The sequence below is a fragment of the Euwallacea similis genome, chromosome 15, assembly GCF_039881205.1.
Source record: "Euwallacea similis isolate ESF13 chromosome 15, ESF131.1, whole genome shotgun sequence".
NCBI lineage: Eukaryota > Metazoa > Arthropoda > Insecta > Coleoptera > Curculionidae > Euwallacea > Euwallacea similis.
The window spans coordinates 3,076,943-3,102,978 of NC_089623.1; the positions used below are offsets into that span (position 1 = coordinate 3,076,943).

Below are 26,036 nucleotides of genomic sequence, written 5' to 3' on the forward strand. Positions count from 1 at the left end.
ACGCTTTGTAGGAATATCATAGCATTATTAAAGCAAAATTCTTATTCCCTTTCCAACATGATATTCATGGATACGTATAAATTTGCCAATTTCGGAAATATTCAATTGTCACAATGAACATCTATGGTCCACTGAAAATCCATACAAACACGAAGAACGTCGACCACAAACACGTTTCGTGCGAAATGTATGGGTTGGTTTATTCGGCGAAATGATCATCGACCCATGTATTTACGAAGGCAATTCCACCGCAGATGAGTATTTTCACTTTTTAAGGACCTACCTTACGAATTGTACGGATAACAAGATTTACCTTAACCGCTTTAATAACCTTTTATTCCAACAAGATGGTGCTGCGCCACATAACGCTAGGAGAGTGGTTAATTATTTGTCTGAAATATGTCCCGGTAGAGTCATTTCAAACAATGGAGACACATATTGGCTGGCATGTTCACCAGATGTTTCCTCATTAAATTATTATTTACGGGGAAATATGAAAGAGCTCATTTATAAATCTGTACTCACTGATATTAATGAGCTGCAAAGGGAGATCATTATAACTTTAAGGACCAAGATATGCAGAGTTTTAAAATCAATGCAGGACTTAAGGAGATGTGAAGAGCTATAGTTAGAAATGAAGGGTGAACCCCAGCATCTCTCACAATTTTCTCTAAGTAAGCAAGTAAATATTTATCTCTTAATTTGTTATTTTTCAAGGCACGCCCAATCGGAATTTTTGATATATCCACTGAACTGCAAGACTAGTAACATGTAATACATCATCTTCGTAAAGCGATAATCTGAATTCAAACATGTAAAAATCCAAGTTGGCGCCAATAAAAAAAGGTGATGATGAATGTTGAAAATCGAAACGTCGGATTTGAAATGCGACACAGCCTCATTTTATAACAAGAAAAGTTGCAGTGATAAAGTGCCAATTGTTTTGAAGTACCTCGCCTGAAGAAAAAATAAAAACGTCTTTCCAATATATCAATTTTTTTCGATTACTTCCGAAAATCTTAGGAATTTTTGACATTTTGAAACATCATATTTAAACTTCAAATTATGTGACCTCGCATCTTTCGTAATAACCAAAGTGCCCATGGCTGAGGTATAGAACCGAAGACGCTCCATAGGCTGTCTCAAGAAAGTGTGACATTCCTAAATTACATTTTTATATGGGATACCATGCACTTATTATAGCCCTATACTCTACGGGTCGTGAGACTGAAAGAATTGAAACTTGGAAAATCCTGTAATCTATTTAGCGAAACCAACAACAAAAGAAAATTTTCGCTCCCATGACTAAAACTCGCTTTAACTTCCCAAATAGGGCCGCAATATCTAATTTGTCGTTTCATTTCCAGGTGAAAATCCTGCGGCGATGCAACATGGTGGTCGAGGATTATCCTGGCTCCAGTGCAGCCCTTCGTCCTGGCTGCTGATTGCGTTTTCCCTTGTGATGCTCATGTGCTAGTTTCGGTTAAAGAAGAAACTAACTCTGTGAATTACGTCTTTTAGGTGATTTAATAATTAACGAACATTTATTGGGATTATGTTGAAGGGAGTATGTATATAGTCTATTTATGTTACGATGTTGTTTTTTAGATTCAAACGTGAGTTAAGAGTTTATGAGGTTAAGGACAGTTTTTACTGCTTTATGGAGAGTTTCAAGATCACTGTTTGTGATTCAAGAGTGAAGGGCACTATTGATTATCTTGGACGTACCTAAAAATTATCATTACGCTAACTCGATGACTTCATCTGCCTACAGTATGCAATATTAATTATTACTTCCTACGCAATACAACACTGGAATACTCGTTGTAACTGACCATATTTTCTTTAATTTGTGGATGGTCCCCATAAATTTCCATCTATTTTGTTAGCTTACTATTTTTCATCTTCATAAGTCTGACACGTAATATAAATACTTTCTATAGGGCGTGCAAAAATTCAGCGCCTACATTTGGATATCGGGAATTGAACTAATTATAATCAATTTTTTACTTTCTAGAAAATTACATTATTTGATTTCATATTATATTTGAGAAACACTGGATACTTAATTATCAATATGAAGAACTTTTTTAAGAGACATTCGTGGATCCCGTTGATTCAACTAGCGTTCAGCATAGATCTGCAAGCGCTTCACTGCTAAAATACGAGGAGTGAAAATTTGAAATTTAATTTTACTATTTTTTCCTATAACACCTACAATGTTTGACACATTTAGTTTAAATTCATGTAACAATATATAGTTAGATAGATTAAAGTAGAAAGCCCTATATCTTAGTAATGAAGCCTTTGGGAAATTATGTTCATATTATGAATTTTTTACCATATCTTTGCTACCCCGTTAAATTTGGGATACCCCGTATTCAGGCGGTTGTTTATGAAATAACTTTTTCTCCTTGTTTCACAATTTGATGAACATAATCATCTTGGAATTTTGGCGATGGAAGAACAGAGGAAAAACGCATGTATTACTGTTTCATTTTTTATCTCTTCTTGCACCAAAACTACTGAAATATTTTAATACGAGGTTCCTAAAGTGGAGTATTGTGAATCTCTATCTAAAAAGAGAAGAGTTTGTCTCTAAAAATTGATAAAGGATGAAATAGGATCAGGTTTAGATTTTTTCTTTTCTCAAGAAACTCTATCATGATAGTATGATAAAGTTTTAAGAGCTTCAAAAGATGAATGAGAAACTATTGACCAATGACTGAAACTAATAACACATGAAAAATACAATTTTCTCTGTTTCCACTCTCTCTGAATTAACTACCATTTCATTAAATTGTCCGTTAAAGTTTTATTAACAAATGAGATTTAGAATCCCCCAAAAGAAAATACATTTTAAGCGTTTTATTCCTATCCAGTATGGCTACTACATACATACATCGAATAGGCATCTCGATTCTTTTCTTGTTCTTTTCCCTTCGTTTTTCAACCTCTTTTTGTATCATCACTTTATATTCCTTCCACATATTCTTTAATTTCTCATTTTTTATTCACGTACCTGGCCCTATTTTCTTCAAATTTATTTTCCATTATTGCATCTTTATTCACATTTTCTCCAAAATTATCGGACATAGTAAGTAGTTATTAAATCCCTAAACCTGGTGTAAAACTTAAGGAATGGGGTTGCTCAAGGAATTGGAAATATTTCAGGTATTCGATAGAATCTTAATAAAATCCTGAACTTAGAAAATCTTTCTAATAGAAACAACGTATTGTTTCGGTGATTAAGAAAATTTAGAAAATCAGGGAAAACTAAAAAATGTGGGAACCTGGTCAGTGCAGCATTTTGATGATAGACTATGAAATGGAAGTGGGCGTTTGCTAACATAAGTAGGGACTTTTCAACAGACAAACACCACGGACGAGGGCTCCGAAGCCCGATAACTTAAGTTCATTCACCGTAATATTCAGTTAAATATTAAATTGAAAATTGATGTTGAGAATCTAAAAATTACCCACAAAACTACCTACTGTTGAAATACATGTGTAAACCATAAATTTCTAGTTTTGTGGTAATTTTAACAGTGCTGACATAAGTTGATAACAGCCCCAGGTACTAAGAAATATTACCACCCACAACAAATAAGGAAAAGACAATAAAGAGTAAAAATCACTTTAAGATTAATTTAAAACATTCTGATCATGATTAAAATTTCAATTTAAAGATGTTAAAGCAAGCCAGTCAGTCGAGCAATTGGCATCGGTAAAGTTTAAAATTTAGAAATGCAGGACATTAAATGTGTTAAAAATAACTTGTCCCTAAGTTCACTCATTATACATCTTGGAAGCTCACAGCTAAAAGCAAAGAGAATACTAATAGGAGTTAAGAGAGCAGAACCTGAAAAGTTGGAAAATTAAGAAACACTTAAAAGTTACCAATGGGGAAAAAATTTTCTAAGGAATCTTGCTTAAACTGTTGCTGGAATAAGACTAAGCTGCAGATTCAGTATGCAAAAGGATCTCTATGCTCAGAAGGTGGTTTTGTATACTAATGCTCTTTACCGATTACATCCGATATCACTTTTATTTATTTTTCCTCCTTTAGCTTCGCCAGTTGTTCCTTTCATATTCCTGAATTCTTTTTTACTTACAAAGAGAGTTATCGGTAACATGACTTCCTGCATTTCCAATTTTTTGCCCTCAACCTACGAGGGGATTTTATGATATTGTTTTTTTCTTCTCGTCCTAATTTTTTAAAATAACCTATTTTTATTTCCTCTGCCTCCCCAATCCTGAAATCGCTAAATTATCATTCTGGATTTGTCTCCATAACAGGTATTTTTTCTCGTTAATACTCCAAATTCCTTCTTTCCACTCCATAGTTTTTTAGATTATTACCTTCCTTGACGGTTATAACTATCTTCCCTATTTAACTTTTGTCCCCATGGTAATTTGTAAAAATTAGTTATGGTCTTCTCAGTCAGTTTTTACAGTTTCCATGTTTGGTTGGATATACTATTTCTATATTTAAGGTTTTGCGGCATGCCACTTGACACTTCCGACTGGTAATATACTAAGACCCAATTATTGAATTCTATAAACGAAACTTGTTTCATCTTAATCTGTCCAATATATCTTATATTATATTGTAGAAAGGAACTTTGGAAAAACCATAGAGGAACACAAATTTACTTAAAATTATATGGATTGTCTCCCAACACACATTGAAGTTCCAAAAATAGGATCATTTAAAGATAACATATTACCTAAATCTTCTGTTATGATGATGCGTATCAACCAGATGATACCTTAATATAACATTATAGAGCATTCACCAAACACATGCTCCACTCTTTCTTAATCCTGCAGGTAAACTCGACATTCTGCTACCTCGGAGATTGGAGTTCTAAATATGTTAGATCTAGAGCACAAAGAGATTCAAGACGGGCACCTGTTGAGCTGCAAACTATGATTCAGTAATATGAATATGTAATTTACCTTTACATATTAATGAAATTAACCAGGCTGCCTCTTGAACAGTATACTTAAATTATTTTAATTAACACCCACTTATTCACTTATTAATTAAAGATTCTGCAGAAAAGTCCGTTAGATTGAAAAAGCCCCATTAGACGACATTGATACAAGAGAAGAGAGCGACTCAGTGAATCAGCTACATTAATCAAAAACCACTCTTCTAAATCATTGCTTAAGGTCCTAGTTTACGCCAAATCCAGGCATTATACCTAAAAACCAAATTCCCATGCAGGAAACGTACATACAGGGTGTTCCATCTAAGCAAGATTGTTCCACATTTGTTCTAGCCGAAGAAAAAGAACAGTCAAAAAAAGTATTATAGTTCTATTTGTATAAGTAGCTTCAATAGTTTTTGAAATATTTGAAAATACAATTTTCAAATTTTAACACTGTCAAGATCTATAATGCGACAGACTCTTTCCTCACTGTATATTTCATTTTTTGATAATTTTTCAAAACTAATACATAAAAGTAAAAGGGTGAACTTTTGATATGTTAAGGTAACAGGTTTAAGAGTTTCATATCTTTAGTAACATGTAAAAACTTTTATTTATTGATTTCAATATCTAAAAATGTACTTGCTACATTTAACTGTTGCGGCATTCTTGGACCTTCATGGTATGTAGGGACCGGTTTATGAGTTATGATCGTTTGTCTTATGAGACACAAAATTTCTGAAAAATTTTGTGAAATACTATAACACTGCATGCAGTAAATCAGTATCACTACGAAGGTATTTTCACTTTTCTCTGCTAAGTAACACTGATGTAGTGTCAGCAAAGAAGTAGTATACTGGTAAAGATACGAATCAGCGTCGAAACGTCTGTGAATTTATTAGAAGACTTTTAAGGAACTTTCTTTCTTGTTAGAAAAATGATCACAAGCCAAAAATCGGTCCTTATAATATTTAAAAATCTATTATACAGGGTGTTTCAGAATAAACTTGCCAATTGCTTACTGTAGGTTCCTGTGACCGAAATAAAAAATAAAGTTCATACAAAGATGGGTCCGTTGATGATTATGATAGTTCACTTTCTGTCTAAAATACAGGGTGATCATTTTTTTTTCAGTTTTTTCTTAATAAATCCCTTCCGATATTAACTATTTTTATGAAAATTGGAGAGCGTAAAATAAGTATAGACACATCTTTTAAGGAGAAAACAATGCTTCAAATTTTACCAGTAGCGTCCTCATTGATGTTACTTTCAACATTTTAAGGAAAAAATATGATACGCCACTGATCTAAAAAACAAAAATAATTTTCTGAATGCTTCTTATTTTTGTGAAATACAAGGTCTCTGGAATATTTTTCATAACGGTAGTTAGTTTCACGTAAAAAGAACGCAAATATCTGCAATTGAAAATCACATAATTCATTCGTTTAAAACGGAAAAAAAATACACCAGGAATTTTTAAATAGTGCACGATAATATGCGAAAAAGGGCTGGACATGCAGTCTTCCAGGAGGAGGACATTTTCAACACCTTATTTAATTGTTCTTTTATAAGTAATGTAATGTACCTAATTTAGTCTTAATTGTTTTAATAATAGTTAACATTTTTTTTCTTAAAAATGGTAAACGTTATGAAAAATTTTCTAGAATCCTGTTTTTCTCAAAAATATCAACTATTTAGAAAATTAAATTGATTTTTTTTTACCAGTGGCGTTTCATATTTTTCATTTAAAATGTTCAGAATCAGATCAATGGGGATTCCACTAGTGAAATTTGAAACAAAAAGTTTGCCCCTTAAAAGATGTATATCTACATCTATTTTACGCTTTCCAATTTTCATAAAAATATTTAATGTCCGAACCATTGGAAAAAAATTAAAAAGATAATAATGTTTGTCACTTTGTATTTTAGACATTAATCGAAAATGAACCCATGTTTGTATGAACTTTTTTTCTTATTTCGGTCACAGAAACCTACAGTAAATAGGTGGCAAATTTATTCTGAAACACCTCGTAGAAAATGCTAATAAAACACATAGATATAATAACATTGACAGGGTCCCTTTAAAAAAAGATAAGTTACATATTTTGCTATAATTTTATAGTGTGCTCCACACTAGTCTGCGGAACTACATAGCTTTTTAACCAATCTTAAATGTATAAAACGATATTGAACAATCCCGCTTATGTGGAGCCCTTTGTATAATTAGAAGCAAAAACCATGCTTTCGATTTCCAATATCCGTCTTCCCTGAAAAGCTTTTCCGACCAATTGCAAAGAAGCTGGATAACCGAATCTGGAACCATCCGATTCACGGGAATTTACAAAAATAACTTGAGAATGTAAATTTATTAAAACAATGTAACGTGATAATACAACTAGAAATTAACAATATATATTTTTTGTAAAAAACTTCGGATGTATCAACTAAGTCATTAGTATTACGTTTGTAAATAACTAAGATTAGTTAGTTAATCTGACAAAACTATACTTAAACTTACATAGTGAAATACTTTAAGAATCAAAGCTCATTAAACCAGTATTACAATCTTGTTAAATCGATTAATAACGTTTCAAAGCAAAGTCGAGCTTAATGAGCTTTAGATTAGATTAGCAGCAAATAGGTAGTTAAGTTAATAAATTTGTACAGTAAGATGTTTGCTAATTATATCTGAAAGTTTGTTTTTCGACAATATGTACCAAGTTTTAGTTCGAGAAGGCGTGGAGTTTAATGGAGGTTGCGTGAGGTTTTCAGGAATTAATTCCTATAAAATTGAAGATCAAAATATTCGAGATACCTAACGGAAGTAATTTGTGTCCCATGTCGAGATTAAAAGTGAAAATAATTAATTACTTTAATAATAGCTTCACTTCTTAAGTTAATTATTGTGTTCAGTATGCGTAAATTGACAAGCAACTAGAATTCGTACCCGGAATTTTGGTGTCACATTTGGTACTACGCAAATTATTCCACCAGCAATCTTTTTTGGAACCAAGAGGTCTGGCGATGTGCCTCTCCAATATTTTAATTATTTAATTAGACCCTAAGGGGCTCTTTATACCCCCTAATCTATTCATAACATCAGGTGAGTTCTCTCCCGCTGTCCAAAATAACTCGTTTCCCTTATGACTGAGAGTATCCCATCCCATTCAGCAGAGAAGCCTGTCTCCAATTTCCAGAAGATACATATGTCTTAATGGATTTGAGGAATCTCACCAAGTGTCCAATGCATTATTGAGTCGTTTATAGTAGCCTCGATGTCTTGGTTCTGTTTGGGCCGGACAAGGTGTCTTTGGCTTGCCCATATGTCGCTGACTGTATCTAGTTGGTGTTTGTTTTTTTCCATACCAATGTAACATGCGCTGTAGAGACTTACCATTTGCTAACCCACAAATATAAATTGAAGCGGATTGGGAACTTCACCTGGCCAAGTCATCGACCTGCCCGTTTCCCTGGACGCTTCTGTCCGCCAGATCCGCTCTGGAATGATTCTATCGCCTTTGCCTGGTATCATTACCAGTCCATTGTCAATATACTCTTGCATGCTGAATTCCTCGATCTGAAGTCTGTGTGAAAGACATCAAGAGGCACCACAGTCGCGGTGATCACACACTGCAGATACGATGTCATCTCTAATTAACTCGGAAATAGTCAAAAAAGGTGCTTTGAACTGGTAAATTTGTAAAAAACTATATGAAAAATCTGTCAAAATCACTGCAAATTTATTGTTCTAAAATCCTTATATCAGTTTTTGCTATGCAAATAATCAAACGTGACCAGTACCATTATGATCTCTGAACTGCCAATTATAAGAATAGTGCTTGCAGTCACATAATAACATACAGTGTGGTTTAAAAATTCTACATGTTTCTCTAGCATAGTGCTAGGGTATCAAACTAGGTAAACTAGCATAGCTAGGCAAATGTTACCATAAATAACTCTTTTTCTACTACTAGCCACCATCATTGGTGCACCATAAACCGTTTTCTTGCATTTTTTTCTAAAAGCAATTGAATAAGAGGTTAATAGTGGCACGCATATAGCTTGTTACTCACCTAGAAAAATAATAGGCCGCAGGTCGTCCTCCTTTGTTGCTTTCTTTATGGTTGCCATGAAAATTAATATCAAATTGAACATGACCGTTGATGTGATGATCTCAGATGCATTTTTGTGTTTTGAATTACATTTATGCTTAATTTAGGTAAGTTCACTGTAATTTTGTAAAATTTAGTAGTGGAAAAAATCGTATGTGCACCGCGGTTGTGAACCACTTATGACCCTTAGCGCTGTGAGCTTCGGGGCATAACCTGAAGTTCGGGTCATAACATACTTCACATAATAATTTCACTATAATGTATTTCACAATCTTGATCTATAATATGCTATTATGTGTCTCAGACATGGTACCAAAATTCCTGTTTAATTTCATGAGTTGCTCATGTTATCTCTTAAATTTGGGCCCACTATTTCATGGAAGATTCTAGCTGTAATTAGTTAAAACCAAGACATCGTTAATACTAAATTATACTTACTTGGTTTTTGTACTTATTGATAATTTAATTGAAAAAATCAACTCATTTAATATACCTACTGTAAGTAGTTTAAGTAAGATCTATACTATACTCTTCATGTCACTTAATTGTCACAACCATTCCAATCACATAAAGCAGAGAATTGATTACTATAGACTCGATTTTATTTAAAAGATTTTATATGTTATGAAGAATTGGTTAATATTCAGCAAGAATTGTTTAATATTCACCTACAATGCATAATAAAAAATAAAAGCATATTATAAAACGAATCTGCTAATATGCAACAAAAATATTATGGGGATTAATACAAATTTAATCTTTACCACAAATATGAAAATATATGATATTCGGTTATTTTTCATTTCATGAAAAGATAGATACCCCAATTCGATATTAGTTTGTGCAGGTGAAATGAATATGCGAAATATTATTCCTCTGACAATGATATGTTTTGTGGAATATAAAAAATGGACATTGGGTGCATTGCAGATCTTTCTGGTAAAATAATATTTCAATTAAGGTACAATTTTGCTGCTAATGAGAGGCTAATTGGTTCATAACATATAAACATCTTTCCTGTAAAAAATGTTGTTATTCTATCAAATATTGATATATTCGTGTAAAAATATGAAATAAATTTAATGTACAGATTTATTTTTATGGTGTTTCATTTGGAATTTGCTGATACGAAACATATAGATCCATTGAAGAATCATCCCTGTGAAGAATAATAATAAAGAAGAGCCTGTACAATATATTTTATAAATAAACAAAGCAGATGATGAAGAAATTCTAGACTGAATGTTGAAAAAAATCTTTCAGGATCTCTTCAATATTTATTAATTAATAATATTGTTTCACTTGAAACTAATGCTATAATTTTTAAAATGATTACTACTGACTTAAATTTAGTGTCGCTTATTTTCTTGTGAGTAATATTTCCTTTTATTTTTAGTTTTGTGAACTATAATTTTGTCATAATGTTATATATCATTTGAAAAAGTATACGATAGAGAATTTTTTAAGACTATTTGAATTTCTTCAACTGGCACCGTATTGGAGAAAATTTTGTTTCAAATGGAAAAATAAATTGGAACTAAAGCATTTTAGCACATTAATTTGCCTATATATCTTTTTGTAATAATAATTTTTAATTAATCTTTGTTTTGCTTTGCAATATAAATATTAAGAATATTTTTTTTAATATTTCTGGAAGCGGAAAATATTTAATACTAAAAAGGAAAAGAATTTAATTGTATCAATTCAATTATTTCGTATAAAAATCTAAGAAGGCTGATATTTCAAAAACGATGAGACCTTGTACAAGGTCTTCATTAAAGATTGACCACCACGTGACAAAAAATGAAGGCAACCAAACATGCAACGATTGGTAAGAGTGTTCTGTGATATAAAATCAAATCTACTAAATAAAAACAACTAATAAAATTTATCATAGGCAGCGTATGGAGTAGGAAATAAGAAAGAAATAATTGAATCGAAGAAATAAAAATATTTCTGGAGTCAAAATTTGAAAAAAAAAACCAATGTCATAAAAGGGTATGAATTTCATTTTTTTCAAGCCAATTTAAAAAGAGAACTTAATATCCTTGGTTATTGAAACTATCTTACATCTGATACACATTATAACAGATGCTGAAAATGTTCACCATTATTATTTAAACACACATTTACTAGTTTTATTTTTAATTTTCAAAAATATTTTTGAGTTGTTCCTGTGACACATTATTCACTTCCTTGGAGATTGCCTCTTTCAATTCATCAAGAGTATGAAGTCTTTGTTGGAAAATTTTCTTTTTTAAATATCCAAAAAAATAATAATTTAGAGGAGTCAAATCTGGAGATTTTCGGAACCACAGTCCTTGACTAATGAACTCCTTAATAAATTCTAAGGTCCTTTTAGCAAAATGAGCAGTGGCTCCATCGTGTTGGAAATATCCACTTTGTATTTCATCATCATAGGTGACATTTAAGAAACGTTGTAAAATATTCTCTTGATATATTTCAGCGTTTAGTGTTTGTTAAAAAAAAATGGGCCTATAACTTATCTCCTCGACATGGCTACCCGAATATTAATTTTAATTGGGTTCAAGCTGTTTCCAGGAATTGGTGAAGATTTTCTGTTACCCAGGTCCTATAACTTTGGCTATTCACATATCCTGATAAGTGGAGCTATGCTTGGTCAGAGAAAAACGTCAAGTCGAGAAGTTTATAATTAAAAGTTTCATTGAACTACTCGCAACACCTAACTCATTGGGCATAATCAGTGAGCAATAATTGTTGAACAATTGTTCTTAATATGGATGCATCTTAAGGTTTTTTAGTGCTTTATAGTCAGTTCCGACCGAAAGGTCTACTGAACAATATTACAAATGATTAAACTCATAAAACTAATTTTAACTTCCAACAAATTCACCAGTTTGATTAGATAATTTTGATACTGATTTGTTGAGGTTTTGGTTCGTTCTTTGCTGAACGTCATCCACAATTTCATCTTTAAGAAGACTTGACCTGCCAGTAGACTTTCCTTTGCAAACGCAGCTTTTTGTTTCAAATCGTTGAACAATCCCTGTTTTATGTCTCAAAAAATTATCATAATCCAAATTGGTTTTAGGAAAGTCTGTTATATATTGCTCTATGCAAGATTGCAAAGAATAGGTCAATGATCCATCATCATTGCGACTTCTACCATGAAAATGTGCCATTAAAACGAAGGCATCTTGTTTCAAAGTGAAGACTATATTTGGTTTCAACTCTGTTAGAAAATGATACGTTAAACGTAACCGATAGCATCCAAAACATATTTTCATAAAATGTACCGAACAGAATAAAAGACTTAGATTTTACAAAAACTATTTCTGACAAGTAGGAGAAAACAACAAGAAAAAATCGAAAATATTTGGAAAAAGTACAAAACCGGAAAATGGCAGAAAATTTGTTAATGAGTGGACGGCAGTACTTGTTTATGTTGACAACGAGAGTAACTAAATAGTTGTAAACCTCATCTTAATCCAACATCAACAATCAACAGCTGATTAGAAAAGTTACTAAAAGTCGATGAAACTAATTTATAATTAATAAAATTTTAGCTTAAAAGTGACGTAGTAGTCAATCATTAATAAATACCCTGTATAAGGATAAATACGGTTATACATATAGATTCAAAATGACCCCACCTATCTCCCATTGAAAACTTTCTATCGTTCTGCCAAACACCCTGTATAAACGAACAATAAAAAGTAAAAACTAAATTATATTTAAAGGCTGTCGAAGAGAAACGTGAGCTATGGTTTTAAGTTAGAAAATAAATGCATTAAATTAGAAAGGGTGACGGTTTTAAAAAAACCTTAAGTGGACGTTAAAATATCAGACGCATGTCTGGAATGAATTCATCTGTTATGTGCTGTCAGTCAGAGATTCGATGGGAAATAGCAAATGACTTAATCAACGCCCTACGTTTACGGTTTCGCCACCTGCGAGGTGTTTTTTTTATAATCACTCGCTGTTTCAAGTGAGTTTTCATGGAAGACTGATGATTCAACATTCTAGGAGTTATCCGAGTTGAAATCCTTCTATCAATGCAATCAGTCAAGCATTCCTGAACATTTGCAAAGAGATCTAGGGAAATCTGAACTTGAGGACAATGTAAATTCCGAGCATCAATGAGCACCTAACTGACTTAATGTTAATTACCTTACAAAGCTTAAAAGGCATTGAACACATTTCTCTAAGAACAACGTATTTAAAGCTCATAGAACAATTTATTTCCATTTTTAAACTATTTACGCATATGTCAAAATTTTATATTTGATTATGATATAAATTAATTAACAGTATTATCCACTTTATACACAATATTATTATGGTATATTAACCATAAGAGGGCATTCGAAAACACTTATCTAATTTGACCACTAAATCTACTGCTCACATCTAAACCAGTATAGGTTGTATCGTTAGATCGCTTCGGCAACAAAATCCAATAAAACAGCCCCAAACTGAAACAAATTCCCCGAATATATCTGCAACACTAGATATATTGCGCTGAAGCGAGGTGGTTGGGATAAAAATATTTCCACACAATTTCCAGGCGATTTATCGAATTCCCGGCATGTTTTCCTGCAGCTTTCTATTGAAGTCACGTCAGCTCATCGGTAAACACAAACAGCGACCGCCAGCAGCAACAGTGTTAAGAAGGAGTCGAATTTCGACGCAACTGGCAAATTCGACGAAGAAGTCAGTGCTGATGAGGTAAGTTGCTCTGAAATAAACATGAAACTTGATGAGGAGTGAATTTGAGATATTCAAAATTAAGGCGGAAGCATCTGTTGTCACTTTTGAGCACAACTCTTGCCCAGCAATCTACTAAATCTCACTGAATTAAATTTTTTAGATGCTTCAACTAGAATTAATATACACCATATTCTAAAGGAAGTTAGATATTTTTAGTTCAATGAAAGTTACTTGCAGGTTTCTTTTGAAATGGATACCCACAAATGAACAAAGATAAGGTATAAAGGAGTCAAGTTAATGGTATAGCAAAACGGAAATCACTTTCTTAGAATTTCCCTTTGTTAAAAATATTGCATCTAACAATAAAGTTTCGTTTATCATCAGCGATAGAGCGTCTTAAACATAATAAGTTTTTTTAGGGGTCAACAATAATCCCCGGAAGGAGTCTCAGCTAATTCCCCTGCATTTTTCTGAACTAACCTGAATTAATCTGAACTAAATAACCATAATGAGCATAGAGTAGGGTCCTTTAAAAATAAATTCCACATCAAAGCTAGAGCATTCCTTAGGATTGAATTACCACCTATCTGGTCAATACGATAGGGCAAGGTCTTTATCATCTACCTCGACGACATTCTTGCTATGCATTTAATTTCCGTTGAACAGCATGATGCAGATTTTAATGCGACCAAAGATCTGGATGGTCCACTAATTCTTATACATTACCATCCTTATCAGGTGCTGATAAATGCGGCAGATACTACCAACTGTTACAATGGAGGATTTTTACTCCATCGTTATCTAGTTGAAAGAAAAAGGTAAATCAAGAAGATAGTCAAGAAATAATTGTCAGATCAGATTTTTAAGAAGTATACAGTTTGTATTGTCGCAAAAGTTCATAAAATCGGACTCTGATTTAGTGCTTTTCGCCTTCCGTATTAAGGTTGTCGTGGAACGTAATATTTTTCCGCAAGGACTAATGATTTATCAACTTTAGTTACCTTAGAAATATTTTTCTTGATGGAACTTCACCGTGGATATTTAAAAACTTCTCGTAATGACAATTTGACACAGTATAATTTTTATATACTAAAATTCTGCACTGAACTAGACATTGTCGATTTTCAATAGCCGACACATATAACAGACTACCATGACGATTAGTTTAAAATACCTTCGACAGTTTAGAAAACCCTCGACAAGTGACCAAAACTACTCGTTAACAGGATCTATCGATATTCTTCTTGTTGTACATCCAACTACACTAAATAAATATATAGTCTAAATCATGGTTCTCTCTCTAAAGTTTTGAAATAATGAGAACTCGGTCCATAATAATGATATACATCATAACCTCTATAGGAGCAACATTGGGAAAACTCGTTCAGGAACATGTTATTCTCACAATGACATATTCTCCTTATGCGACCTATCAATGTAGTCGAATGTGAGATGAACTTCAGATGGAAAACGAAGACACAGTCATTCTCTGGACGTCTATTTACGTAAACATAATAACCGAGAGCCAAATAGACAAGCTTGCAAGAGTTCATCATTTACAGCTAGTCGTGGATTTGAACTATCAGCTACCATAAACTTTACTACTTCGTCTCTATTCATAGCGACGGTACTTTAAGTCTTCATTAGGCTTCAATCCACGAAAGTTTCATGAGCAGAGATTCTTGACAATTAACAGTGATAAACTCCATAGGTGACGTCTTGTTTGTGTCTTCTGGCCTGATTCCTGATCTACTGAGTGAATCATACTTTGCCTGGAATTACTTAGCATTTCACAGGACATAAGTTTCGGTGTCTACCGCTTCAACACACAATCGGCCGATTCCCCAAAGGTGTCTTCTCTTACTCATTCATTTCGGAGTTTTTGAAGTGACTCATGCCCAATAGGTTGTTTTAATACTTTTTTAGTCTTGTTCGCTCTCTTTTTGGAATTTGGTTAACCCAAAATAAGAACAGATCCCCAGTTAGGGCTGATTCATGCCTACAAATGTCTATTTCGCAGTCTCGGCGAGGCTAGTAAACCATGGACCTTTGAAAGTTTTTAGTCATAAATTATGTTTATAATTTCACGATCCTGTAAGTAGCATGATAAGTAAGGTTTTCAGTGGTCTCCATACTGAATGACTGTAGACATTGCCATTTGCTTGAGACACTACCTCCCTTGCTTCCCACTTTAAATGACTTGGGAGGGTGAAAAGGTCGAGCTGATACTTACATAGCATATGACAGCCATAGGCGGTGCCCAGATCCCATCGCCCCTGCTGTTACACAGAATCATACCTGCAGTTACATTATTTACTGCGCCTACATGTAGACTTTAAAACCATGCCAGTGAAGTACCAATTAAGCTCAAGTTATTAACTTTTATTTAAAAACTCCCTTGTCGACGTCCTTCCTGAAACTTTCAACTACAGTTATGTTCCAGATATTACTTATGTCTACTTTCAATTTGACACGTCGACATTAACTTTAGAAATTTCCCAAATATATTCCAGTAACAATTCCTGTTGTCACAAGTTTTCACATGTTCTAAGTTGACGTCAACTTTGTGCCATTCCAATTAAATTCCAGGTAGGGTGCAATTTAAGTTTTATTTGTTCCTAATTTCAATTTTTGAATGTCAATGTCAACGTTAAGTTTTGAACTGTTCCAATTAAGTCATAGCCGCAATTCCAGTTGTTACTACTATTTGCTTTCGCTCCTACGAAATATGTTTTGGAATGAACCTGTAGCTTTGCACCTCATGGTTGATTTGCTATTTATCGAGGGTAAGACTTACCATTCTTAAATATTTTACCTCTGTTGAGAAGGATTTGCTAAGCTCAAAAAGTCTTAAGAAAGGCCAGTATCTTATTTTTCATTCTATTTACAAAGAATCGATTAGCGTTTCTCCAGAGATTAATTTGCCAGATTTCCTTTTTAGCACCAATTCCACATTACATTCAATTCTTCTTGATTAGAGTTGAAGATGTTGCTGTCTGGAGGATTTCTTATGAGTACTACAATTTCCTCTTCAGAAGTACTTACGAGTTCCACAGGAATGAGAGTAATTTGGCTCCCATACGATAAAAGTAAGGAAATAACGCTCGTTCCCTCCGCGCAAATGTTCATGATCATCCATTGCAATCATCTCCAACAAGGAAAGAAATATCTGATAGCACCAAAAGGAAACACAGTTTCCACTCGCTATATATAAAGCCACAAAATGTCATAACTCACTTTAGACGTGCACTATATTATATATATCACTCTTCAGCTTACCTACCAAAATTATTAAACTCTCGAATACATATCTACATACTTAAATTCATTATCTGTTATGGGTAAAAGAAACGTATTTTTACAGGGATATTTAGTGTAACTGAATTATTATCCTATAATTCCTCTCTCCTATGCGGTACGAATTTGTATACAAATAACTTCAAAAAAACCTAAAAAATCTAATGGATGTAAGTCGGGACTTCGAGGTGGCCGCAGCTGTTCACTACTTTGACAGGTCTATTAACGTGGAAAATTAATAATCAAGAACTCCCTTACGTGTATAGAGAAATGCATACACTAAAACCATTGCCTTAAGGCTAGAGGAATATACTCTACAACTAGAGGTAAGTCGTTTTTCAAGCAGTTAAAAGTACCGTTTCCCATTCAATTTTCCTAGAAGTTCAACTGATTCGAAAATTATATCCACACCACACATTAACTGAAAATTCATGATCTTCATTAAGTAAGGATTCTCTGGGTTGTAAGAATGGCGTTTCTCCAGTTAAATATATCTCTCCTTATAAATGTTTCCTCGTTGTTGAATATTTTATTCAATAACAAGAGGTCACAATGTTGCTATTGAAGTTATTAACAAATTGCAGAAATCAGTTGTGAGTTGAAAATCCCTTGGCAATAAATTTTAAACTGGCATCAAATGGTATGGATACAGGATTGCTTTCCGTAGAAGTTTAGAAGTTAATGACTCGCTGATCCCCGTCGTTTCAGAGATATGTTTAGTATCAATATCTGTACCCTTCAGTAAGATTTCCTTTTCTTGGCTCACACTAAGAATTTTTGGACTTCCATCATCCAGTTTTGAAGGAAATATACCACTCTCATCAAGTTTGTTGTAAAGTCATTTGAAAATTCGATGATCTAGTTATTTATTATCGAGATAAACTTCCATGTATCTTTCAGGAGCACATCAACTTCCAAAATTTCTTTGCGCATAAACACAAATAATATTTTTCGTCCTAAAATTAGTCAATTAATTACGTCCAGGCATCCGTGACAGTTTAACAAAATTTATTTATCACTTTAATTATCACAGTAATGAAACAAGCTTTTCGTTAATATAGTTATAACTAATTACCGATTTTGCAAACATCAATAAAAATGTCGAAATGTATGGTACTCATGAATCCTTAACGATTCACGGAATCACTCAGCTCAAAAATATTGTGAAAATTGTTAGAAGTGTGACTTTAATTCCCTGTAGAACGAAAACAAGCAGCTTTGGTACCAAACCATCGCTGCAGGGCGCCAAATTCAAATAAGCAAATTGCTCTGCCCCATCCTGTATAAATTTAGCTAAATCGCTCTATTTTTTCACTTTCTAGCACATAATACTCATTTGTCCAATTATTTTGTCAGATTTTTCATTAAGTGCAAAAAAGCTCGAAAAGAAAGAGCATTTTCAGCCTCACTGGATGGCCTTATACACACCATATTAAATATACTTATACTGGAAGTGCTGTAAATACTAATTAAAAACTTGTTGCAACTCGAAGCTGCATTCTGCATCACGAAACCGATGCCAAGACGTAATTTAGCTCTAGATGGCATTAATTATTGTTAGTTAGCTTTTCGTAACTCTGACGATATGCCTTTGTGCAATGCACCCACCATTGCGAGTATATCTCACAGTAACTTGAACACTGGCTTGGCGTGCATTTGAAGGCACACACGAATAGTTTCCCGTGTGTTCAGGACGCGCCCTTTGAAAGATAAGTTCCGTTCCTAGACGCCCTTCTCTAACCACAGCTCCGTCTTTCAAGTCGTAATTTATCATCCTGTTATCGTGATACCTGGAAAAACGATACCTCAACTTATAATTTTGTTGAATATGAAGTAACTTTACCAGAACATGTATGTGGGCCTTTTCTTGATTCTGTGATGACTTGTGGAGTTCAGGACGCAGCTGAGTCTAATAGGAAATCCCTTGTCCACTTCCCTGCGACTTGGGCCAAGTATAACAGCATGCACTTCTGAAAAATTTAACAATGATATGAAGAAAAATTGTAATAAGCATAACTTTAGGAAATATGTATAAAACGAAAATTGAACATCAACATTATCGATCCAGCATGTCTTTTCTAGTGTAAAACATGCAAATTCCCCATTAAATTAGTGACATTAAAATATTTTACTCTCGTTCTCTCAATGTTGTCTCAAAATCTTGTTTGCAAAACGAAGTTACCTCACAGAAATGAATAACTGAATATGCTGAGCGGCTTTTAGGAAATTGGTTTTACCAGCTAAACACGTAGGTCGTTATTACACTTTGGGAAACTTATTCGGGACTTCTTGATTCAAAATGTTTAAAACCGGGCTTCTGCAAATTTAAAATAATTTGTTCGGTTCATACATACGGAAACTCTCTCCTCGTACCGAGTTGGAAGTTTGGGGCTCAAGTAAACGATTCTTATACGTTTATGCGGCTTGAACTTCTTCGAGGGATTTTCTAAAGTTTTATGCTGATGAAAAGCAGTGGGTTGAACCTCTTACGGAGTGCAAATGAGATTTCTTCAATTAAAGATTATGAATGAAGTAAGGATTATGCTTACCAAATAGTTCAAGGCGCACATAAATGCTGGAAGTAGGACGGTTGCACACTTGGCATTCGTACATTCCTGCATCTGAAGGTTTGGCATACCTTATATGTAGGCACCAAACCTGGAAAGTATTCAAAGGATATTAAAAATGAGTCCAGAAGCACCACCAGTAAAACTTATTAAAAGCACAAGGAATGGAAAGAGCTTTCAGAAAACTACTTCAGAGGCGTGTTTGATTGCAAACTCGAAATATACATGGAATTCTCATTTATTTCACCTTTCGTCATATTTCGCAGTAGCTGAGAGCGATATAAACTAGCACTCTGAGAACTTTAATCGTTCAACTAAACTGAAACTATGCTGATATGAAAAGCCAATTTAGTCCTGAGAATTAAATTACTCAATTTTCAATTACATTTCTATATTAATCAGTTTTTACGCAACGTTTCGTTGATGTTTTGGACTTTTTGCATTATTTGGTGTTGTTAATGTTAACGTTAGGATAACATATGGTGCGATTTAAGATACAAAATAATTATTTGAAATATTGATATATTGGCATATTTAGCACAGTTGCCACTATACATATACATATATACGAAACTTGTAAAAAGTATTGCAACACGTTTATAACTTTCACAAACCCGATATTTTTTTTTTATGCTGAAACAAGTAGAGCTTTATTTTAAAAAAGCATTTAACACATTATTTTCGATGTTCAAATTTTTCACCCCTATCCAGCTACCCCTAGTAATATTTTATTTTCAAATGGAAAGGTACCCAGTGTATTATATCAAACGAAAAAGATACAACGGTATATTCAGAACACAAAATGAATCAACAATTAAAAATAATAATAAAATTATTAGATACAAGATAAAGTAACTCATTTAGAAATTATTGTATTAAGCAAAATTGAAATTCCTGAAATAAATGCTCAAACTGAGCTCCAGTAACAAATTAGCAATGACCCAGTCGCTCTTTGAACTCTTTTATGCAATTATCCAGTATTGTTTCTGTTATTAATTCTAATTCTCTTTGAAGTTTAAGACGTAAATCATTTAAATTTTGTAGTCTATTTTTACAAACGGAACCTTTTAAGTGGCACACACACACATACAAAATCAAGGGGAATAAAATCTGGAGATCATGGCGGCCATTCTGTTGTGCCTCTTCTACCGATCCATCTCCTGAGAAAATCTCATCGAGATACTTTCTAACAGCCATAGCATAATGTGGTGGGCACCATCTTGTTGGAACCAAATATTATTGGCGACTTGTTCCCCATTTTCTACAGAAAAAATTGCGACGATTGATGAAACTATTTCGTTTTGCAATAACTGCAAATATAATGCATTGCTTAAAATCCTTTCTATGTAAAATTGATCCATGAATTGATGGCCGATTATACCCCTCCATAGATTGAGTTTTTGCGGATGTTGTGTATACACGGTCTGTAGCGACAATTATAGCGATGAATAGACTCATTTAAGCAAAACGTTACTTCATTCGAAAATAAAATTCTAAAAAAGAACCTATTATCCTGAATGCCTTTTTCTTGCATCAATTCACAAAATTGCATCCCGCAATCAAAATTTTCAAGCGACACTTCGTGGGTAAAGGAAATTTTATATTTACATTACGTTTTAAAAGATTGCATACTTTTTTTCGATACATCAAATTCATCGGCAAGTTTGCTGGTAAACTGTATGGGGGTTTTAATCAACAGATAAAAAAACGTCTAGTGCTTTATCGCCGCTAGTTGCTATTGGAGGTCTTCCACATTTTGTAGCAACTTTTACACTTCCAGGTTGTTGAAATTTTTTATTAACACGACACACTACACGTCTATCAACTGATCGGTCTGGATATTTTTCATTAAATACAAAACCCGCCTCTTCATAAGTTCTTTTGCGACCTCCACACCCCAAAAAATAAAAATTTTAATTATTTGTTTCTCATATAAACTATCAATTTTTTTAACATCGTAACTGTGGTAGATGCCCAACACCTGAATTCAACTGCTAATAAATTCTATGAAAACCAAAATATTTTGTGTCTAAAGAACTGTTTACATTTAAAACTATTTGGTATTTCTACGTCTTAATGTCATTATTTCACTTAAGACACTTAATCTTTCTAGAATATGAATTTTATTCATTTCCTTAAGGAAACTGTAGATCCAATTTAAGTTCTGAGTATACCGTTGTATCCCTTATTAAATTACCTTTCGTTTGGTATACTACACTGAGTACTCCATTTAAAAATAAAAAGTTAATAGGGGTAGCTAAAGAGAGGTAAAAAATGTGAACATCGAAAATAATGTATTAAATGCCATTTTTAAAATAAAATTATACATGTTTAAGCATGTTTTTAAAATATGGAGTTTATGAAAGTTATAAATGTGTCGCAATACTTTTTACAAGCGCTGTATAATATTCCTGTAATGTTCACTTGAGATTATATTGGGGCTCAGAACAATAACTACTTTGCAATTGGACCAAAATTCTTTTGAAATCCTTTCAGAAACCATTTATTATTTATACTGTAGCTATGTGAAACGTTTGCATATTTGTATTTTTATTTATTTTTTGTTACATCCAATTATACTGAAAACCATTGGTAGATAATGATATATGAACGCTTGCTAATGAACTAATTTTAACGTTCTGGTGATGTTTCGGTTTCCAGAATACATTATGAAGTTTTTAGAATTTTATAATCTGAAGAAGAATGTTATATCCATTTATTTTGAAATATTCAATTATATTATTTTCTTCAATATTAAGCAGTGACTGTGACTTATCAGTTGAAGTAAACATACATATGGCACCCTGCATAATTGCATGAGGATGGATGCATAAACGCAGTAGTACATTCGAACTGTAGAAAACCACCCGCTTCCGAAAAAGTATGTTTCTCATATTTAAGGGCGGAAGTGATACTTTACCGCATGCTGATTGCAGTTTCAGTCAGCAATCGAGTGCAATAAAGACAATTTCACACGTGATAGGTAAAGTATTTTTCCTGCGAGTGTATGTGTTACTTTAATCGTTTTCTGTACGTTTAATGAAATATCAGTGATAGGGCGATAAAATCTGTGTAATAACGTGCGGTAAAAAGTTTTTGTCGCACACGTGTTAATATTAAATGCACACAAAAAATTTTGACTCTGACACTTTAATTTGCGTGCGGTAAAACCTTTTATCGAGCACGTGTAGTAAAGTGTTACTTGCGTCGAGTTGCGCCTGTCACTTGACACTTTCCTATTTTTACTTATCTCTCTGGCACAATAAGTAATGTAAAGATCACTTCGGTAAGAGCACAGCAACATCACAATGGTGAGCGAGCTGAACAATAAAGACAAGTTGCATTATATAGGGTGTTTTAAGAAGAAAGGGCCATAAATTGAGAGTGGATAAACCATTTAAAATGTAGTTAACTGCAGCTAGAATAAGGGCTTTCGCCTGACCCATCTTCGAAATATAGGCACTTTAGTATATTTCGTCGAAAACCCGACTTTTTTATCCTGCTATTTTTCCACTTCCTACCATTCAAAGCACGAATACGACTACATTTTTATATACGACTACGACTATATTTTATTTTTAGAATGCATATTACATTTTTTATAAGATAGGATAGTTTTTGTTGATAAATGTGTCTTTTCAAACCCAACGTAGAAGTTTAAAGAATAGGAAAATTTGAAACTTCGTATTTCTTGGTATTGCTCAATAGAAACTCACACAATGAATTTTGCAGCTACCTCTTGAGGCATTTCATTAAAATTTCCTTATTTAATTTACTTTTAAGCGAAATAGTCACTGTTAAGGTTTAAAAATCTTTTGGTCGGAAATACCGCGCCAAACAGTTAAAAACGTGCTCTTCTGCACTTATAACGATGTAGATATAGATAAGTTAGGTTTTATTACAATAGTACACTTAAGTTAAGCGAATGTTTTATTAAAATAGAAAATTTTTTTCATTAAAAGTGTTCAAAATGTCCCCCTTCGCACTGAATGCAAGCGCGAAACCTTATAACTATAGACATAGCAGCTCGACCAACTTTCTCTTCTCTTCGCAGCCTCATATGATTGCAAGCATCTACAATTCTTTCTAGTAGCTGATCTCTAGTGGCGATTAAAATACTGTACCCTTTTTCTTTCAAAGTGCCCAACATAGAAATTAAGAAAGTTTAAATCCGGGCTTCTCGCTGGCCACCGTTGTGGTCCATACCAACCGATCCATCGCTCTGAAAATTACTCATTGAACCATTCACCGATGATCCTATTATTGTGGACTGGACACTCATCTATTTGTCACCACGTGTGCTATTGCAGTTGTTCTGGAAAATTCTGCAGTTGTGTAAGGACCTATTCTCTTAACATTTCCGAAACTATATTGCATTTAATCTCTGAGGAAGAATGATTAGGTTCAAAAGACGATTTCCCAATAAGCCCAACCACATATTCACACTGATGTTTTATTGGTAGTGTGCAATCCTTGTTACATGGCGGTTTTGGTCGGTCCCGTTGTGGGTATGCTGTAGGTTAAAAACATCTCCATGAGTAAATATGGCCCTATCTGTCCATAGTATCTTAACGGGAAAATGTCGATCTCGGACACACATTTCCAGATACCACCTACAGAAATTCACTTTATTTTCGTAATCGCCGGTATATGCTATGCCTTGGTGGGATGGTATGGACGTTGATTGTCTCTACAAAAAACTTGCCACATCATTGCATGAGATTCATCTAAGTCTATGTCTATCACTCGACGGCGATGTTTTGCTCTCCTGGTATTCAAACTAGAGTCTACAGCAAAAAGACCCAGGGTGTCATCTGCACTATCTAGTGATATGGTGCGAAAGACAACTTCATTACCACCATGCATGGTAGTGCAACCTGTTGCCCTGCTGAAATTGTAGAGGCGGTTAAAAACTCATCTGTACGGTACTCGTTGAGCAGGAAATCGCAAGTGATACTCACGAACTGGCTCGCGGCTATTCTCGTTAGTGCAACCATAGACGAAAATCAAATATGCGTACTCAATGTTTGAGCATTGGAAAGGCATTGATTTGCTGAGATGTGCCCGAATAAATTGAAGAATTCAACAACCCTATAATTATTTAAACAACAAATTCGAAGTAAACAAACGATCTGCATTCACTGTCATTTTTTTAAGGCGAACCAAGTCACCGCAACTTCCATGAAATTAAAGTTGTTTTTAACCGTTTGACCCGTTATTTCCGATCAAAATTTTTTTTTTCTTTAAAAGTTGGTATCCCGTTCAAAATACATACATATATTAAATAAGTCAATTTTGATAAAATTCCCAAAGAGGTAGCTCGAAAATTCATTGCGTAAGCTACCATTGAGCTACCAAGAGATATGGAGTTTCAGATTTTCCTATTCTTTAGGCGTCTACGTTGGTTTCGAAAAGGCACATTTACCAAGAAAAACTATCCTATTTTGTAAAAAATTTAATATGGATTTTAAAAATGTAGTTGTATTTGTGTGTTAGGTGATAAGAAGTAGAGGAATAGCAGGTTTAGATAAAAAAGTCGGGATCTTGAGGAAATTTACTAAAATTCCTATATTGCGAAAAAGTGTCAGGCCTCATTCTAACTGCATGTAACTACATTTTAGATGTCTATCCGCCCTCAACCTATGGCCCTTTTTTCCAGAACTACCCAATAGACTTCGAAACCGATTTCCAGCCGACTAATATACGCATTATTTGTTTATTTCCAAGTCGCAGATCATATTTACGGAGATTCTTGTCGTGCTTCTTTGATATCCTTTATTGTTATTGTTATCGTTGTTGTCGCTGCCACTGTTTTCATAGTTTTAGAAAATTGATTAATTATTTTCTAGCAACAAAATGGATATCATAATTTCAATGTTGCATTAACATTGGACACTTATGTGACCTGTGTTACGCAATAATTTGGACATTTCGGAAACGGTTGTATTTCAGGACGTCCCTGCCTTACTGAACGAATATAGTCTTTATAATTTTTAATATAGTATAACTTTATATCTCTAAGGGGTGCTTACCATAGTGCTATTCTCATTCATGGCCAGAAAGCGTTTGTCATCAACCAATGTATTATTGTTTTGGGTTAGTACTGTATACGATGTAGTGTTTTCAATTTTGTTGTGCTTTACCCACAACACCTGCAACAATATTATCAAGCTAAAATGCTGGCACTATTACCAAAATTATTACATTATGGAAAAATCAAGTAGATAGGTAACTCATACACCATATTTTACATAAAACGCATTAAAATTATCCAGTCTAAAACATAAATTTATATACAGCTCCGCTTTGCAGGGAATCCCATTTTGTCGCCAAGTAACATCCAAAAGAGCCACTCTTTGATCCTGTGGATATCACCGAGGCTAAAACATGTCCTTTGGCTTTACCAACATATTATATGCATTTTGCTTTGTA

The 26,036-nt window shown here is 33.5% G+C and overlaps 2 protein-coding genes across 2 annotated transcripts in view; one reads left to right on the forward strand and one right to left on the reverse strand.

The window, feature by feature from the left end:
• The window catches only part of LOC136413817 (limbic system-associated membrane protein-like), a 252,321-nt gene extending 250,407 nt beyond the window's left edge, over nucleotides 1–1,914 (forward strand). Inside the window, exon 9 of the mRNA XM_066397542.1 lies at nucleotides 1,368–1,914. Coding sequence (XP_066253639.1) covers nucleotides 1,368–1,477 — 110 coding nt within the window. The 3' untranslated portion in view covers nucleotides 1,478–1,914. The remainder of the gene's footprint in view (nucleotides 1–1,367) is intronic.
• Nucleotides 1,915–13,360: 11,446 nt separating this feature from the next.
• Nucleotides 13,361–26,036, reverse strand: part of LOC136413814 (zwei Ig domain protein zig-8-like) — a 68,529-nt gene continuing 55,853 nt past the window's right edge. The window contains exons 4-8 of the mRNA XM_066397538.1: nucleotides 25,637–25,756; nucleotides 19,587–19,695; nucleotides 18,881–19,007; nucleotides 18,646–18,827; nucleotides 13,361–13,768 (exon numbers count right to left, since the gene is read on the reverse strand). Of these exons, the coding sequence (XP_066253635.1) occupies nucleotides 13,656–13,768; nucleotides 18,646–18,827; nucleotides 18,881–19,007; nucleotides 19,587–19,695; nucleotides 25,637–25,756 (651 nt within the window). The 3' untranslated portion in view covers nucleotides 13,361–13,655. The remainder of the gene's footprint in view (nucleotides 13,769–18,645; nucleotides 18,828–18,880; nucleotides 19,008–19,586; nucleotides 19,696–25,636; nucleotides 25,757–26,036) is intronic.